The sequence below is a fragment of the Dromiciops gliroides genome, chromosome 2 (assembly GCF_019393635.1).
Source record: "Dromiciops gliroides isolate mDroGli1 chromosome 2, mDroGli1.pri, whole genome shotgun sequence".
NCBI classification, from domain to species: Eukaryota; Metazoa; Chordata; class Mammalia; order Microbiotheria; family Microbiotheriidae; genus Dromiciops; species Dromiciops gliroides.
In genome coordinates this window covers 290,636,935-290,655,671 of record NC_057862.1, presented here as the reverse complement: position 1 = coordinate 290,655,671, position 18,737 = coordinate 290,636,935, and the positions used below count along the sequence as shown (strand labels likewise).

General features: G+C 37.1%; 1 protein-coding gene and 1 pseudogene across 10 annotated transcripts in view; one reads left to right on the top strand and one right to left on the bottom strand.

Annotated features, from left to right (window-relative positions):
- The window catches only part of KLC1 (kinesin light chain 1), a 73,417-nt gene that overhangs the window by 21,353 nt on the left and 33,327 nt on the right, over window positions 1-18,737 (top strand). For all 10 annotated transcript variants that reach the window (XM_043982609.1, XM_043982612.1, XM_043982608.1 and 7 more), the window contains exons 4-11: window positions 1,108-1,186; window positions 3,281-3,506; window positions 4,730-4,817; window positions 5,556-5,657; window positions 6,539-6,712; window positions 6,841-6,940; window positions 14,183-14,232; window positions 14,323-14,390. In XM_043982609.1, the coding sequence (XP_043838544.1) occupies window positions 1,108-1,186; window positions 3,281-3,506; window positions 4,730-4,817; window positions 5,556-5,657; window positions 6,539-6,712; window positions 6,841-6,940; window positions 14,183-14,232; window positions 14,323-14,390 (887 nt within the window). The remainder of the gene's footprint in view (window positions 1-1,107; window positions 1,187-3,280; window positions 3,507-4,729; window positions 4,818-5,555; window positions 5,658-6,538; window positions 6,713-6,840; window positions 6,941-14,182; window positions 14,233-14,322; window positions 14,391-18,737) is intronic.
- On the bottom strand, window positions 9,914-11,389 carry LOC122740430 (annotated as a pseudogene).

Genomic DNA, 18,737 nt, shown 5'->3' with positions numbered 1-18,737 from the left:
AGGCAAAGTCTTTTTCTTTTCTCACTTCAATCTGTTGCTTCTTGTTGGAGCACAAGTCTAATTCTTCTTCCTTTGAAAAAGGTAATCTTTCACATATTTGAAGATTGCTATTAAGCCCTTCCTGATTTTCTGTTACCTAGGTTAAATTCTATTTTCTTTAGCTAAAGACTGGCTGTATGATATGTTTCCTAGTTCCCTCACCACTGCTCTCTTGGATTTGTCAGTAATCTTTCCAGAATGTGGCATCTAGAATTGATGCAGTATAACAAGATCAGGACAGAATTCTGGACAATACAGCCTTAGTTTTTTGGTTGCTCTGTCATAAAGTTGACTCATTGAATTTGTATTCCCTAAAACCCCAGTATCTTTTCCCATATGTAAAAAAATCTAAATGAAGGACCTAATATTTATCTATTAAGTTTAATTTTACTAGATTTTTGTCTATTTTTCTAGCTTAAGACCTTTTTTTCCATAAAAGTATTTTATTATTTTCCAGTTACATGTAGATATAGTTTTCAACATTTGTTTTTTGTTGGTTTTTTTTGGTGAGGCAATTGGGGTTAAGTGACTTGCCCAGAGTCACACAGCTAGTAAATGCCATGTGTCTGAGGTCAGATTTGAACTGAGGTCCTCCTGAATCCAGGGCCAGTGCTCTAGCCACTGTGCCACCTAGCTGCCCCACAACATTTGTTTTTATAAGATTTTTAATTTCAAATTTTTCTCCTTCCCTCCCCTCCCCTCCCCAACACAGCAAGCAGTCTGATATAGGTTAAACATTTCTGCAGTTTAAGATCTTTATAGAACCAATTTATACATGTATGTCACTACATTCCATTAGAGAACTTCCTCCAGGTTGACCTGGATCCATTTATTATTATCCTTTAAGTTCATTTTTTTCAAGCAGCAAGTTAATGGTGGAACTGAAACTGTCTCCTTGGTGTTTTTATCTGTTACACCATGTTGCTGAATAAGTCACAATGTAGATAATGGATTGATAATTTAATCTTTAATAAACCCTTTTATTAAAATATATGTTATGCCAAATGCTTTAGTAAGAAATTTAGCACTTGTAGTCTTAAGGTTTGTGCTTTGGGGATTTTTTTATAGGAGGACAAAGACAATGATTCTACCAAAGAACCTTTGGATGACCTTTTCCCCAATGATGAAGATGACCCAGGTCAAGGAAGTAAGTGAATAGTTGTTGTGTACTGAAGTAAAATGAAAAGCATATTTGTCTTATGTGGGGTGTGATTTTAATTTCTGGTATTATAGAGGAGAGAGAGTAATTTATTTTTAATTTTCATATTGTAGTTAGTGTTTTTTACCTAGTTTATAAAATCTTTGGTGCTTGAAAGTAACATTGAATTTTTTTGAAGTTATATAACCATTCATTGTTAGATTGGCTTTCTTGTTACAAAAAGTGTAAGGCTTATTGTATTCTGAAAGAATATATCAGGTATTTTTTGTTTGTTTTAGGGTTTTTTTTTGGCTTAGAGCAGAGGAGAAAATATAAAGAAGATAAAGGAGAGAATATGGCTTTAATTTAAAAATTATCAAATAAATTTTGTTGCTAGTATTTGTAGGTTCATAGGACATAAGTGATCTTGGAGGTCATCTAGTCCAGCCCTTGCATTTTAAGATATTATTGGTAAAAAAAAAAAAAGGATATTATTGGTAATGCACATTACTCCATCATAAGGTTATGTGAAAAATAGCCAGTAGGTTTTGTTGGGGACACAGTGGAGAATCAGTGCTTAAGATGACTATGTTGTATTATATAAACAAAGTATTAGTTACTTTCATTTTCCACCTCATATGGACATAGTCTTCTTTAGGGTTGTTTCTCTACTTGTGGATAGATAGCATTCTTTTCAGGGCTATTTTACATTTGTTCATTTGCCTTTCTTGTCTTGCCTTTGTATTTGGAAAACTAGCTCTTTTTAACATCAGTATGCAAATTTTTAGTTTGTCTGACTGATATCATAAGTGCTATTTCTCCCATACCTTTTGTAAAATCAACTTGACTGGGCAGGTAGGTGGCACAGTGGATGGAGCACAGGCCCTGGATTCAGGAGGACCTGAGTTCAAATCCAGCCCCAGACACTTAACAATTACTAGCTGTATGACCCTGGGCAAGTCACTTAACCCCAATTGCCTCACCAAAAAGAAAAAAATCAACTTGACTTTCCATACTAAAGATAGGTATAATTATTCATTGATATTAAAACACACCATTGATTAGGCATGCCTTGAAACCTTTGTCCCATTTCCTGTGTCAGGGTACCCTGCAGGTCTGAGACTCTGTTGCATCAACCCCTGTGGTCTCCATAACTAAATACCCTTGTTACCTAGTTTCTGCGATGCTTACCTGGGGAGGCGGAGGGGTGGACAAGGCCTTAAAGCCACTCTTTTACAAAGTTCTTTGTAAGAGGAATTGTGGTAAAGGACTGCCCTACTTACTTAGAGATATCGGGAGTACAGGCCTTGGTCCCAAAGGCACATTTCCTTGCTTTATGAAGCAGGGTCACATTTGTGCTATGGCAGCTGGTTGTGACTTAACAGTTCCTAAATAAGTAGATAAAGTATAGTCTGTTGGGTAGATGTTTGGTAGTTGACTATATTTCTGTTTTGTCCCTATTCTTAAAAATCAATTTGATAGGGGCAGCTAGGGGGCACAGTGGATAGAACACCGGCCCTGGAGTCAGGAGGACCCAAGTTCAAATCTGGTCTCAGCCACTTGACACTTACTAGTTGTGTGACCCTGGGCAAGTCACTTAACCCCAATTGCCTCACCAAAACAAACAAAAAGACAAAAATCAGTTTGATATAGTCATGTAATTACAGCTTTTTTTAAAAATTAAAAAAAAAATTTTTTTTTTGCAGGGCAATGGGGGGTTAAGTGACCTGCCCAGGGTCACACAGCTAGTAAGTGTCAAGTGTCTGAGGCCGGATTTGAACTCAGGTCCTCCTGAATCCAGGGCCAGTGCTCTATCCACTTCGCCACCTAGCTGCCCCCAAGCCAATTATTCTTAACAATACTACTTTCAGGGGCAACTAGGTGGCGCAGTGAATAAAGCACTGGCCCTGGATTCAGGAGGACCTGAGTTCAAATCCAGCCTCAGACACTAGCTGAGTGACATCACATTGCCCCCCTCCCCTCCCAAAAAAGATAAAAAACCCAATACTATTTTCATCATGTTTATTGTGATAATTGTTTTCTTGATTATATTATAAATTTTTCTTTTATAATATGCTATAACTAAAATCATCTCTTTTGTAGTTCAACAGCAGCATAGCAGTGCAGCTGCTGCTGCCCAGCAAGGGGGCTATGAAATTCCCGCACGGCTTAGAACTCTTCATAACCTCGTTATTCAGTATGCTTCCCAAGGTAGATATGAGGTTGCTGTACCATTGTGCAAACAAGCACTAGAAGATCTTGAGAAGACTTCTGGTCATGATCACCCAGATGTTGCCACCATGCTAAATATCTTGGCTCTGGTATACAGGTGAGGATTTCTGTAGTCATCTGTGCCTTTGTTAGAAAAATTAAAGGGAAAAAAAAGCTCTGAAGATACATATATTTTTAAAAAGCCTTACTTGTTTTCTATTCATTTATGCTTTGGATAATCTTTATGCCTTGGAAACTGACCTTGATTCAGGAAGAAGAATGTTCTCAGTGTCTTACCTTCCATCTGAGTTAACTTATAGCAAAACAAATCTCTCCCAAAACACACAAAAAGGAAGACCTGCCCTAAAGTGAAGTAGAGAGGGATTAGAAATTACTCATAGCAGAATTTCTTCCCTCAGGTAGTTTTCTTCAGTGAATTTATGCATTTCTGTTATTTACTCTGATGTTTCTCTTTATTTGTCAGGAAAATTGAGTATTTCATAGAGACATTTGATAAGTGAGGTTTTTAAAATCAGTGGTAGATTTTTTTGTCTTGTTTTATCTTTTAATTTTAGGAACTTTTTACTTTCTTAAAAGATAAACCAGAACAAAAATCTACCACTGATTTTAAAGACCTAACTTACCAAACATTTGCTTCTGTGAAATAGTTTTGCACACAAATATGAGAAGTACCAGTACAGATAAGTCTTTTTTTTTTTTTGGGTGGGGCAATGGGGGTTAAGTGACTTGCCCAGGGTCACACAGCTAGCGTCAAGTGTCTGAGGCCGGATTTGAACTCAGGTACTCCTGAATCTAGGGCTGGTGCTTTATCCACTGCACCACCTAGCTGCCCCCACAGATAAGTCTTTATAACCAATAGTGGCAGAGAAATCCATTTGGGTATAGTCTTTGAATAGGCTTTCTTTTAATTATGTAGTTAGGCTCAGAAATATTCACTCTGTTCCCCTTCGACATTATGTAGAAATAAGTCATATTGGGACTTGTACCTCATTTATTGGTCACATCTCCTGTCACCTTTCATTAGTGATCTTTGATAGAGGAATGTAATTAAGGTTAGGGATCAGTTCTAATCATTGCTGCTGAAACTGAAGCCATTGCAGCAAAAACTCTGAGAACTTGGGTGATTTCACCAAGAGTGAAGTCTATATTACCCAAGAAAACATAGCTCCTTCAACTAGCATGAAAGCTACTCATGGCTTATCTTCTGTGTCAGGTCCCAGTTTTATTGTTTATTGTTATTCTTGAAATAACCCCAGTTTATAAAGTCATTTGAAATAATCTCAGTGAGTTATAGAATGTAATGTCTGTTTTTAAATTTAGAGATCAGAATAAATACAAAGATGCAGCCAATCTACTAAATGATGCACTGGCTATCCGTGAAAAAACCTTGGGCAAAGATCATCCGGCGGTTTGTATATTTTTTTTCACCCTTTTGATGTATTATTTTCCCTACTGTGCTTTACTCAACTCATTTTAATATTAAACTCAACAGGAAAGGGTTAAGACCTGTGTCTTTTCATTAGATGGTAAAGGTAGGAGCCCACCCTTTACTGATTTCCAATTATAAGTCCTAAGTGTTCTTCACTTTAATATTTGCCATATTCAAGTGCACATTTAATCTATTTAAAGCAATTATCACACAAAATGGACCAAGTACCACATTTTTGATTTCTAAATCAAACTGCATGTACTTGTGAAAAAAACGTCTAAAGTTGTATTTTTACTTATTTTTTCCAAATCAGCGCTAAATGCCCATGAATTTTTACTTTTTGGTTTGCTTCGTTGCTTCTAGCAAAATATAATGTTGAGATCATGCTATTCATTGTGATTCATTTAATTATGCTCAATAATATGTTATTTTACATAATTTACCCTACAGTGAGGCACTCTTATTGTACCTGGACTTATATGTAATATTTTCTCCATATTAGATATATTCTTTTGGTATGTCTAAAGTAGAAAATACTACCCTTTACAATTTGATTAAATATTTGTTTAAAGTAAAATTGTATTCTTTTATCCAATTAAGAGTCCTCCACTGTATATTTAGGATATAATTGAATTGTATATTTCTGGTAGTTAGTTAGTCATCTTCACATGTTAATTTTGGTCAGTTTTATTGTGTTTAATGTTCATACTATGACAGGTGGCAGCAACTCTAAATAATCTTGCAGTGCTTTATGGTAAAAGAGGGAAGTACAAAGAAGCTGAGCCCTTGTGTAAGAGAGCCCTGGAGATCAGAGAGAAGGTAGGAAAGACCAGAGTGCACTGTGATGTCCTGAGATTTATATTCTTTTCTTGCATTTTAGTTTCAAATGTTCACAAATCCGCAGAACTGTTTCTGTATTTCATTACTGACTCTTTACTGGAGTAAATTGTAAAATTGATTGTCCTTAAAGCCTTGGGAGGGTATCCCAAATACTGGCTATTATAGTGTGAGAATGGGAAGCAGTTTAGGATAAGGTAGGTATTTAGGAAGTATGGAGACATAAGTCTTCAGGAAGTGGCTTTATTTCAGAAAAGATTTTAAAGAAGAAATCAATATTCAGAAAAGTTTTGGAGATGGAAAAAATGGAGCCATCTTTTTGAGAGAAAAAGAATGATTATCAATAATAATAATATTACATTTTAAAATGTATTTATACAATGTTGCATTAAGACTTTTTTTATTAAGAGATTTCATAGCAAAATAATTATTTACTCAAAGAGATTAGTTTAATATACTGATACTGTAACTTTAAAAAATATAGTCCTAAAGGATTTGAATTGTAAGTAGAGTTTCTGGGACAGAGTTCTAGAGGGTGAGAAAATGAAAATGTCTATTATTTTCTTTTTATTTATCTCCATTTTATGTGTAGTTGGTATTGACATACATATTAAATTGATTAGTGGTGATACAAGGAGAATTGGGGATGAGGAATAATTATATAGGCACATCTTTATTATGATGTCATTCAGGAGAGGTATATAAAGTAGTCAAATATTGGGTACTTTGGTGTTGAATTTCAAAATACAAATTAGGAAGAAATAAAGTGTACAAAAATACTCAAATTGAGACTGGTGAAATTTAAATGACTGTCTAGCATGAAGGAGTTTTTTTCCTAATTCAATACATGTTTTTATTCTTAGGTTTTGGGAAAAGATCACCCAGATGTTGCCAAACAGTTAAATAACTTGGCCTTACTCTGCCAGAACCAGGGCAAGTATGAGGAGGTAGAATATTATTATCAAAGAGCCCTTGAGATCTACCAGACAAAACTGGGACCAGATGACCCCAATGTGGCTAAAACAAAAAATAACTTGGTATGTAGATGGAAATTAACTTAGAGTTTATCAGAGTTCCATTCAGGAATTTAACTTTTAGTTATATACATTAAGATATATTTCAGTTTTGCCTAAGAGATGCCTATTATATTTTCTTTTGTATAAAGGCATCCTGCTACCTGAAACAAGGGAAATTCAAGCAGGCTGAAACCCTGTATAAGGAGATTCTCACTCGTGCACATGAGAGAGAGTTTGGCTCTGTAGATGGTAAGAAATTTAGTTACATTTATAATGAAATACAATAGAGTTCACTATTTTAAATAATTGTTTAAAATGCATGGCAATTTCCACCAGTGATTTTGTGACATTCAAATATATCACTAATGACTTCAAGTGGGGAATGAATAATTCTTAATTTAACTGGGATTACCTTTGATTTAATGAATATCTATATCCATCTTATACCACCTTACCTCTAGTCTTTTCCTCTCATCTGTTCTCTACATCAATGATGTTAAACTCAAACAGAAATGGATCCCACTAAACTGTACATAAGGATTCCTGCAGGCCACATATTGACTTAGAAAACCACATATTAACATTATCCATGTTCTGTTTTATATTTATTTTGTTAAATATTTCCCAGTTACATTTAATTGGGTTCAGTCAGACTGGGGAATGTTGCCACTGCCAGTAGAATTGACACTTCCACTCTAGACAGCAACGAAGGAGGGACAATTCTGACCATGCCACTCTTATACACTGTAATTCCAATGGCTCCCATTGACTGCAGAATCAAATATTATTTTACCTTTGTCTTATCTTTTTTAAACTTCTATTTTTGTGTAAGTTTTATTGTATACATAATCATTAGTGCACTAATTACATGTACATGATTTATAAATAAGTAGATAAATGTTCAAAAATTTTCTGCTATGGGTAATACATATACATATTGGGTGTACAGGATTAAAAAAATTTTTTTACTGATGAAAATACATGATTAGAAAGTTTGGAGACCACTGCTGTAGATCACTCTTTCTCCTATGTCAGTGACAAGGCTCAAAGTCTCTCTACCTCAGCTTCTGACCTTATTTTGATTATTTTGGCTTTCCCATTACTATCCTTTTTTGGGGGGAGGCTACATTTTTTTCTTTTTTAAATTCATTTTGAACTTAAAGACAAAAGAACGTTTTCATGTTCACAGCACAGTACAAGAGGATTCAATATGCAATCATGAATATCTCTTTAAAAAATTTTTTTTAAAATAATAAACATTTTTATTTATAGTTTTGAGTTCCAAATCAGATGAGTTATACAGTGAATTTCTGTTTCATTTTGTTGACTTTTTTGAAAACCCATGTAATAAATACTACACAACATTTTCAAAGTTGCCCTGCTTTGCTGTGCTTTTTTCTAAGTTTTCTTTTATTCCCTGCTATGTGCACTTTTATTTTTTGCCTTCCCCACCTAGCCTTAGAAAAGGCTACCATTAGTCACAAATATATACACACACACAAATATACCTACATACTTATGTATCGAAGAAATATTTTGACTAGTTTGCCTAATTTGGAGGGCCTAATTTGACTGGAGGACTAATCTGGGGATTTTTGACTAACTGGCTATCTGACTGCTATTAATTTAATATGGGCCATTTATAAAGTTCCACACTGCTCCACTTCCAAAATTGATAAGCAAAAGATTAAGAAGCCTCTTAACTAAATAATTCAAAGCAGAGTTTATTTATGAGATACCATTTAAACATAAAAATACAGGGAAATAAAATGTACAACCTGACCTGCCTTGCAGTGAGTCTCTTTCCACCTGCTGCTGCCTGGAACTTTTTTAATACAATAAGGGCTTGTTGCCATCTCTTCCCTTTGGGTATGTTCCACTTTCACTGCTCAATTCCTTGCACTAACTCCAAGCCCCTTTCACTTTGTTGATCCCTCTGCATGGGCTACCTTTCCTCTCCACCGCTGAACCCCTGTGTTTCTCTCTCACCAACCTCTCCTTCTGTTCTCCTAGTGCTCCAGTGTCCTTCTCTGTTCCGTTAGTCTCGTCAGCCCCCCCTCAGCGTCTCTAGTCTCTGGAGTCCTCCTTAATCTTGTCAACCCCCTTAATCTCCCCCCCCCCCCGCCCCCAACTGTCTAACTCTCCACTTTATATATCGTCCTTTTCTCCACTCAAATCTCGGGGCTTCCTGCGCCCCCACACACACCAAGCTAATCCGCCAGCCGCCCTCCGGCTGTGGCTGGGTAGGGGGGCGCTTGAGCCTCTGGTGCGTACCACACCCAGGGCTCCAGGGACCCGTGCCCCCTGCTGTGCGCCCAGGGACCTCTGCATGGGCCACACCAGAGCCTGACCTGGACAAACCCAGGATCTCTTGGATAGATCTGCTCAGGGCGGGTGGAGGGAGCTGGGGCCCCCTCCCAGCTGTCTGACCTGGTGTCTTGTACAGCCCATGGGGGCTTTTTGGCTCAGCTGAAGCAGAGGGGGAGGGGCACCAGCCCCTCCCACACAGAAAAAACCCTGAGGGCTCAAGGCTTTCTAATCTCAGCCCAAAGGTAGGGTTCCCAAATCAAAATAAATTTCCACTATATGTATGTATGTATATACGTATGTAAAACCATACTTTACATACTTCTTCCTTTACATACATCTTCCTTTGTAGGTTCTTTGTGATTGATTTGAGTATTCACTATTACTCAAAATGACTTAGTTCTTCAAAGTTGTTTTTGGAAGAATATTGCTGTTGCTGTGTACAATGTTCCTTTGGTCTGCTGTTACTATCTTTTTAAGCAGTGTGGCCTTCCATTTCATCAGTTTTTGCAAATCCTATGCCCTCTATCACTGCTCTAAGACAAATAACGAGGCTGTCCATATATTAGACTAAAACAGCTTTATCTTTTTAAACAAATGTTTTTTTTTCCTTTTTTTTTTGTTGTTGAGGCAATTGGGGTTAAGTGACTTCCCCAGGGTCACACAGCTAGTAAGTGTTAAGTGTCTGAGGCCAGATTTGAACTCTGGTCCTCCTGACTCCAGGGCTGGTGCTCTATCCACTGCGCCACCTAGCTGCCCCATTAAACAAATGTTTTTAATTGATGTCTTTTTTAAATCATATTTTCCCTAGTTTCCCATCTTCTCTCCCTTCTAGATAGCTATCCTGTATGATAAATAGTATTTTTTAAAGACCACCTCCCCCCTGCAAAAAAAAAGAGGAGAAATTAGCACAGTAGATCAGTATATCAAAAAAGTCTAAAAACATGCAGTGTGCAACACCTGTAGATTTCCCACCTCCCCAAAGGGCTGGGTTGGATGTTTTCTCTCCTAATTCTTCATTCAAGGCATGCTTGATCTTTTAAATTTTATTAGCTTCATTTTTTTTTCCTGTGAGGTTCTTTCCTTTTTTTTTTTTCCTGAGTTCATGTTTTATTTCAAGAACTATAGATCACATGCTAAGTTGACAGCAGGTCCTAGAGCCAGGGAACTTGATGATGGAGAAAATATACACATACATAGACACACACATACTGGACTCCATTTATGTTGCTTTCACAGCTGGAGTTTTTTTAGACCTTGTCTTGAAGTAAAGTATGAGCAATGCGATTCCTCCATAAGTGGCCAGCACATAATTCTTTCTGCCATTAAGGGTGTATGAATTGAAGTATTTCTTAAAACCAGTGAATTGATACTGACTTGTCAGATTCTGGACCTGGCATAATTGAAACCCAACTGTAGAATCCGCTGCAGCTGCTGTCCTTCACTGTCCGCTGCCACTGCCCGCCTCTTTCCATTTATCTTGTTGTAGTCATAGTGTATATTGTTCTCTTCTCTCTGCTTACTTCACTCTGCATTAGTCCATGTTATCTTTTTTTTGCTTTTCTGTATTCATCACACAATAACATGTCATTATCTTCTTGTACCACAATTAGTTAAGCCATTCCCCATTTGATGGTTATATCTACTTTGTTTCCAATTCTTTGCTCTCACAAAAAGTCGAAATTTAGAATTTCTCTTGCATTCTTTTGACTCTGAAACTGACTCCTGTACTTAAATCTGTTGTTTAACTGCACTGTGGTTTCTGGTCTGTTTGTCTTCTAGATCATAATCCTTGTAATTTGATACACTTTCTTTCAGATTCTTGACTCTTCATGTAAGGAGTTCAAAAAGGTGCTGTTTTCTACTCCTGAATCCTTTCAGTGTTTGTCCTTCCACTGTTGATGCCTTTCTAATCCTCCTTTCTGAGTCTCTTTGTACCATCTACCCTCTCTTCTCCTAAGCCTAAGAACACAACTGGAGGAAGTCACAAACCATGTGGTTTATTTGGTTCACTATAAAGTCTTGTTATTTAACTTCAGCAGGATCTCAATGATGTAGGACAAATTTCAGCATTTTTTTCTGATTCTCTACGTTGTCCCTTGCAGTAGTTGTTCCAGATCCTCCCTTTGATGCTCAACCACCCCACCCAGATCCCCAACTTTGCCCCAGTTCTTTCACTCCTTCATCTCTACATTTTTACCTATCTTTTCCTTTGCACTAGTCTTAGAGAATGAGGTAGCTCTCCCTTCTCTTTTCCAAGGCCAAACTTTGTTCCATTTCCTCTTTTCCTTGAGAGCTTTCTCCATCTTAGTCTCTTCCCCATTTACTGTTTTTTTAATTGTTAACCTAAAAGCATACTTAGATCCCCCTTGAATCTCTCTCTTTTTGTTTTAAATTTTTGGCAGGGTAATGAGGATTAAGTGACTTGCCCAGGGTCACACAGCCAGTAAGTGTCAAGTGTCTGGGGCTGGATTTGAACTCAGGTCCTCCTGAATCCAGGGCCAGTGTTTTATCCACTGTGCCACCTAGCTGCTGGAATCTCTCTTGAACTCAACTCCTCTTAGTCCTGTCTGTACTCACTGAGTCTGCTGTTTTCTCCATCTTTTTACTCTATCATTTCCTGAACTATTACCTCAAAAGAGGAATATAGTAAATTAAAAATAAGTTCAAAGTGGATTAAATACATGTTTATATATATGTACAGAGTCCTTAGTGCAGCTAGATGGCACAGTGGAGAGTGCCAGGTCAGGAAGATTAATTTTCCTGAGTTCAAATCTGGCCTCAGACACTTACTAGTTGTGTGACCCTGGGTAAGTCACTCAACCCTGTTTGCCTCTTTGTCTTATCTTTTTTTAAACTTCCTCATCTGTAAAATGAGTGGGAGAAGGAAATGGCAAACTACTCCACTATCTTTTCAAAGAAAACACCAAATGGAGTCATGAAGAATCGGACACAACAGAAAAACAACACAAGGTCCCTAAATACATATTATCCTATTAAAAGCAAAGGAGGGCCATATGAACGTTTTTGAGAGTCCATTAAGATTATTTTGGTGGTTAATGTGAAGGATACATTGGACAATGGAGATTAGAGTCAGGGAGGCTATAATTAGATTGCTAGAATAGTTAATGTGAGGAGTGAAGTTTTTACAGCATTTATTCCTCACAACAAACACTTGGAGGTAAGTACTATAGCTGTTGTTATCCTCATTTTATGGATGAGGAAATTGAGGCTCTGAGAAAAGCAAATGATTTGCCTGTGGTCTCATAGCATTTATGAAGGTAGAATTTGAAAGCCAGCTCTCTCCTTACTCTGTCATCTTTTCATCATATTGCCAGGCCAGGGCTGAGAGTGCAGAGGAAGGGGTTGGTGTGAGATCTATTTTTATCCATTTGGATGTGGAAAATAAAGGAGAGGGAAGAATAAAAAATAACTCTGGAGGATGGTAGTGTCATCTACAAAATATGGGAGTGGGAGGAAGCAAGCTTCTGTAGGAGAAAGTGGTGAGTTCAACTTGGGGCACATGGAGTTTGTGGTAGTGGTGGAACAACCCGATGGAGGTAAAGAGTAGGTAGTTGAAAATAGAGAACTGGAGTTCAGGTAAGAGATTGATGCACATATAGTCTGGTAAATAGATTTCGGGGTCACCACCATAAAAGGCATTGAAGCCATTGGGAGTAGGTGTGATTACTACAGAAGAAGGATGGAAGAGAATCAGACACAGATTTGAGGGGGAGTGTCAGGGGCCAGTGCCTCCTTTGGTAGTGGAGGAAGGAAGATGAATTAGTGCAGGGGACAGCTGTGTTTTGTAGTATTGCAGATGATTTTGTAGAAGGCTTAGGATGCATGTGGAATGTTATAATTAAAAAAGAAATTGTTCTATGAAATAGTCCTCTCCTTTGTTTTCTTGTGGTTGTCTCCTGAAAGTATAGTATAGCCAGAAATTCTATTTCATTGAGGATCTTGGTTTCTTGGGTTTTGGTTTTTATTATACATGCATTTAAATGTATTAACTTGCAGAAGATTTAGTGTTTAAAGGAAAGTCAACAGCTGGGCTTTTTTTGTTTGTTTTTGGTTTCAACAGAATGTAAATCACACTGGTGTTATAATGTAATATCAAAACCAGTGAAGATTACTTGTTTAACATACAAAATAATATCCAAAGGCTTGTTAGTGATATTGTTTGGGAATGTCTTCTTGCACCCAGAGTTTCAATCTGCCATTTACTACCAGGATGATCTTTAATTTCTCTGTGTTTCAGTCTCCCCCTCCATTAAGTGAGGAGGTTTGATTAGATATCCATTGAGGTATATTTCTTTAAACATGTGATCCTCTCACTTTGAATTTTAATTTAAAGCTAACAGACATTAGACTACCAGTAAGAACCATATAGACCATCGAATTAATTAATCCAGAAGAATTTATTAAGCAGTTACTATGTGACAGGTTCTGTGGCAACATTGACAGATGAAACCACCTCTAATGTGAGTTTAATTGAATTAGGGGAGAATACATATATATATAAATAAGGATATGCAAAATGTGTCAAATAAATATGGGATAAATTTTGGGGTAGGAGGACCCTTGCTGCTGGGGAATCAGAGAAGGCTTCATGTAAAAGGTAATGCTTGGGGAGTGGCTAGGTGGCACAGTGGATAAAGCACCGGCCCTGGATTCAGGAGTACCTGAGTTCAAATCCGGCCTCAGACATCTGACACTTACCAGCTGTGTGACCCTGGGCAAGTCACTTAACCCCCATTGCCATGCAAAAAACAAAACAAAACAAAAGTAATGCTTGTACATTTTGAAGGAAATAACGGATTCCCAAAGGCAAAAGTGAGTGGGGAAAATACTCCAGAATAATTATGATTCCTGATCACTTGCTTTACTTCTGTATGTTTAGTTTCAAAACTATTTACTAACATCTACAGTTAGCCCGTTTTTTTGCTTGCTGACTTTTCAGGAGTAGAATTGCTTCCTGTCACCAGTTTCCTTGCTTCTTTCACCTTACCTCAGTGGGGTGTTGTGGGAAAAGTGCTTTGTAATAATAAACCTTAAATGTGAGTAGTTATTTATGCATTGCTATCTGTTCCCTCATAAAAAAAGAATACCTTTTGAAGTCAGTATAACATTATAAAAATGTTCTGTTGTGTTTAGTTAATGTCTGCTTTTCCTCTCCCCCAGATGAAAATAAACCCATTTGGATGCATGCTGAGGAGAGAGAAGAATGCAAAGTAAGACTAAGACTATAACATTTTTAGCGATTGTTCAAGATTTTCTTTGTTGTGAGTTCAAGATTAATTGTTATATCATTTCTAATTTAGGGAAAACAAAAGGATGGGACATCTTTTGGGGAGTATGGTGGCTGGTACAAAGCTTGCAAAGTTGATAGGTATGTGTGTTTTACATTGGCATATAGTTGAAGTTGTTGTAGAGATTTCAGGCATTATTCTTTCATCATTTCAGACTTTTCCTCAGCATTAAATTAGTGATTTGAAAGTCAAACATTGATTGCCCAATATATTCAAGGCATTAGGAATTTAAAAAAACCCCAAACATCCCACACCAATTTATTTTTTATTTCTTGGGGGGGGTGATGGACATTTTTATTTATCCCTCCTTTCCCTCCCTTCTTCCCTCCCTGAGGTGGCAAGCAATCAGATATGGGTCATGTATGAATGCTTATGCAAAACATTACCATATTAGTTAATTTGTACAAGATAACTTGAATAAAAGAAAAAAATGGAAAGAAAGTGAAAAGTAGCATGCTTCAGTTTGTGTTCCATCAATATCAGTTCTTTTTTTGGAAGTGGATAGTATGTTTCATCAATAGTCCTTTGAGATTGTCTTAGATCATTGTTAAGAATAGTCAAGTCATTCACACACAGTTCTTCATGAAACGATATTGCTGTCTCTGTGCAAAATGTTCTCTTGGTTCTGTTCACTTCACTATACATCAGTTCATACGAGTCTTTCCAGGCCCCCCTGAAATCATCCTGCTTGTCATTTCTTATAGCACAATACTATTCCATCACCATTATATACCACAGCTTGCCTAAGCATTCCCCAATTGATGGGCATTCCTTTGATTTCCAATTCTTAGCCACCACAAAAAGCTCTGTTATAAATATTTTTGTACAAATAGGTCTAAAAAAATCTTTTAAAATAGCCCCTGCCTTTAAGAAACTTTTCATTTTACTAGGGGAACAAGATGTATATGTGTATATGTATTTGTTGCATGTGGAGCCCCTCTAAAAATCTGTTCCAGGTACTCTGTGGGTCTGTTTCCCACTCAAAACTATAGCCCATTGCTTCCACTAATGAGTTTATTCTTAGTAGTCATCCAGAGTTCATAGTTCAAAGCAAAGACATTTTATGAAATACATTGTAAACATTGTAGCAATGGCCATTTCAGCCACAGCGGCTTGGCAGGTGATAGCTCTTTTGTTGCAGCTAGCTTTAAGCCATTATACTCCCTTAACGCAACAGCAAAGCAAATTGCTCCCAAGGCTAACTTGTCTTTCCTTTTAACCAACTGGGTTTTTAAGTCTGGTTTTGTGTCATGAAGCCTTTTGTCTGTCTGATGTTTTTAAATGCATCTAATAAAAAATAGAGGATCATAACAAGCTGTTTATATAGATATATTTATCAAAATATATTTTTAAAAAATCAGTTTCACAGATCCCAGGTTTTAAAAAAATTTTTTAACCCCTTTGTCTGGCACTGAGATCATACTTTTTTATCCTAGACTATTGATTTAGGATTAGAAATTCCTGAGTTCCATTGCTTGGCATGCAAATAAATTTAACCCAGAACAAAAGGTAAGCAAAAGAGGCAAGGCCATTATTTTTCATCCTCTTAGCTGGAGTTCTTCCTTTATGTATATTGGCAACAAAAGCTTCTTGTTTCAGTGCTATATTTAGGATATCTAAAATCCTTTGTAGTCACCTACAGGAATAATATGAGGTAGGAAATGAAGAGAGTCAAAGAGAGACAGTACAGAGTACTATTAGGAAGTTTGAGAAGGGAAATTGCATAGGACATGTGGCACCTGAGTTGAGCCTTGCAGATAGATTATAATATCATGGGTTTATAGTTTAGTTAGCCTAATCTTTTAATTTTACATATAAGCAATCTGAATCCTAGAGAGATTAAGTGACTTGTTCTAGGTAGTAAATGGCAAAGCCAGCTTTTTCCCCACTATATCATGCTGCATCCCAACAATTCAGAAAGTCAAGAATGAGGAGACTGTGCTTTTCAAGCATGGTTATGGGAAACACAGGATTTGAGAGTGTGGGGGAATAGCTGGTAGCATAGTTTGGCTGGAAAGAAGTATATATGAAATGTTATAACATAAAATAATGTTAGCAAGGTATGTTGAAGCAAACTTGTGGAAGGACTTGAACACAGGTTAAGGAATTTTTATTTTATCTTAGAGGTATTAGCAAGCGAAGGCTTTTGATTAGGGGAATAACATGGGGTTAAATCTGCTTCAGGAAGGTGGATTAGCGAGAGGAGAATAAGAAGCAGTGGTGTCCAGGTGAGGGCTGTTGAGGATCCGAAATTGGTTAGTGGAAGTGTGAGTAAAGAAGAAGAGATGGGTGTGAGTGAGTAATGTGGAGATGGAATCCACAGGCCTTGGCAATTGATTGGATATGGATGTGTGATTGGAGAAAAAAGAATTAAAGATGCCCCATAGCCTTTAGATCTTGGGGACCAAGAGGAGAATGGTGGTGCCATCAGCAGAAATAGGAAAATTTGTCAGCAGAATTTAGGGGGGAAGTTATAAATTGGTTTTAGATACTAAATCTGAAATCCAAGTGAAGATTTTCAGTAGGCAGTTGGAAGATTCCACACTATTGGGATTGAGGAGAGATTATGTGTCATGGGGGAAATAGGTTAAAGAATTAAACCTTCTCAGACACAAATCGAATTAGAATAAAATAATCTTTTATTTAGGCTCTAGAGAAAGGAGACCAAGAGAGAAATATAGGATTTCTCTTGAAGGGAGATGGCACAGAGACATAATTCTCTGAGATACCTATCTCCTCGAGCAGGAGAAAGACAAGCTTTTATAGATGGTAGTTGGGGTGATCACCTGAGCCCTTATTGGGGGTGGGTTGGGAGAAGTCAGGTGAGTTATCTGAGTTATCTCTGAGCCCTGGTGAGGACCAGGCAGCAGCCAGGCCTAATGGGCTTATCTCCTTTACTTCTCAAGGTGTGTCTGTCCTTTAGCTTCTTAAGGAGAGTTACCCCAGACCCATGTCCTTTAGTTTAGCTGGCCAGTTTATGTCCCAACCCCGTAACATCAGGGATACATATAAAGCTTTTGGAGTCATCTGCATAGATATGACCCTTTACACAGTGGATGAAAGGAAAGGGAAGAAAAAAAATACTGGGACAGTGTCATGGGTCCACACTTAGACCTAGGGGCAGGAGATGAGTCAATATGGGAGACTAAGAAAAGCATATCTTCAGATAGGGCTAAGATTTGCAGTGTAGAGTGCAAAAATTTTAGAAATGTCATGGAAGAATGAGAACTGATAAAATATCATTGGATTTAACAACTAAAATATAATTGGCGGGGGCAGCTAGGTGGCGCAGTGGATAGAGCACCGGCCCTGGAGTCAGGAGTACCTGAGTTCAAATCCGGCCTCAGACACTTAACACTTACTACTAGCTGTGTGACCCTGGGCAAGTCACTTAACCCCAATTGCCTCACTAAAAAATATATATATAATTGGCAACCTTCAAGAGTGGTTTTATGACACTGCTGAGGTCAGAAGCCAGATTTCAAGGGACAAGAATGAATGGGTTGATGAAATGGTAGAAGCAGTGAGTATAGCATGCTTTTTATAGGAGTGGAGCAGTGAAAGAAATGAATGGAATTTGATGGGATAACATGGTTAAGGGAAATTTGGTGGTGGTGGTTGTTTCAATCATAAATTTAATAAACCTCAGCAAAAAAATTTTAAGTTAAAAGATTTTGTTAATCATGGTATTTGGAAAATCCTAAATTTGTTATACTGTACATATTGACAAATTATGAGCCAAGAAACAAAAAATCAATTTGCCTTTCCATTGTTTTCTGAAGTTTTATCTTTAGGCTTATTCTTTTTTACATAGTTGGAGCCAGTTTGTCTAGTGTTGATTCTGTGTTTCTTGCTTTCATCTTTCATATATTTTTCCTTATTTCTTTGTATTCATATTTATAGTTTTTATGATATCATATTTCATTACACATATCATATTCAGCAATTGAACATAAAAGCTTGTGCCCAAATTTGGCTATTTTCAACAAAGCAGCTGTAATATTTTTATTAAGATAAGTGGGTTTTTTTCCTTTTCAAGATATTTTTACTCTAAAGGCTTGGCAATGGAATTGCTGAATCAAAGAGTACAATTCATTTTTTGACTTGCTGTAAACAGTGCTTTCTCAAAAATTTGCACCAAGTATAGATCTAGCAACAGTGTAACAGAGTTCCTATTTATCTGCTGTGCTTTCAGTATTGAATTTTATTATTTTCTTCTATTTTATTGGCTGTACAGTGGTGGTATCTTAACTTTGTCTTGATTTACATTTCTTTGATTATTAATGAATTTGAACATCTTTTTATGTGCTTAACAATTTCTCTTTTCAAAATGGCCTATTCACGTTCTGTAGGCATTTCTTCTTTTTTGGGGGGAGCGGGGAGGTGAGGCAATGAGGGTTAAGTGACTTGCCCAGGGTCACACAGCT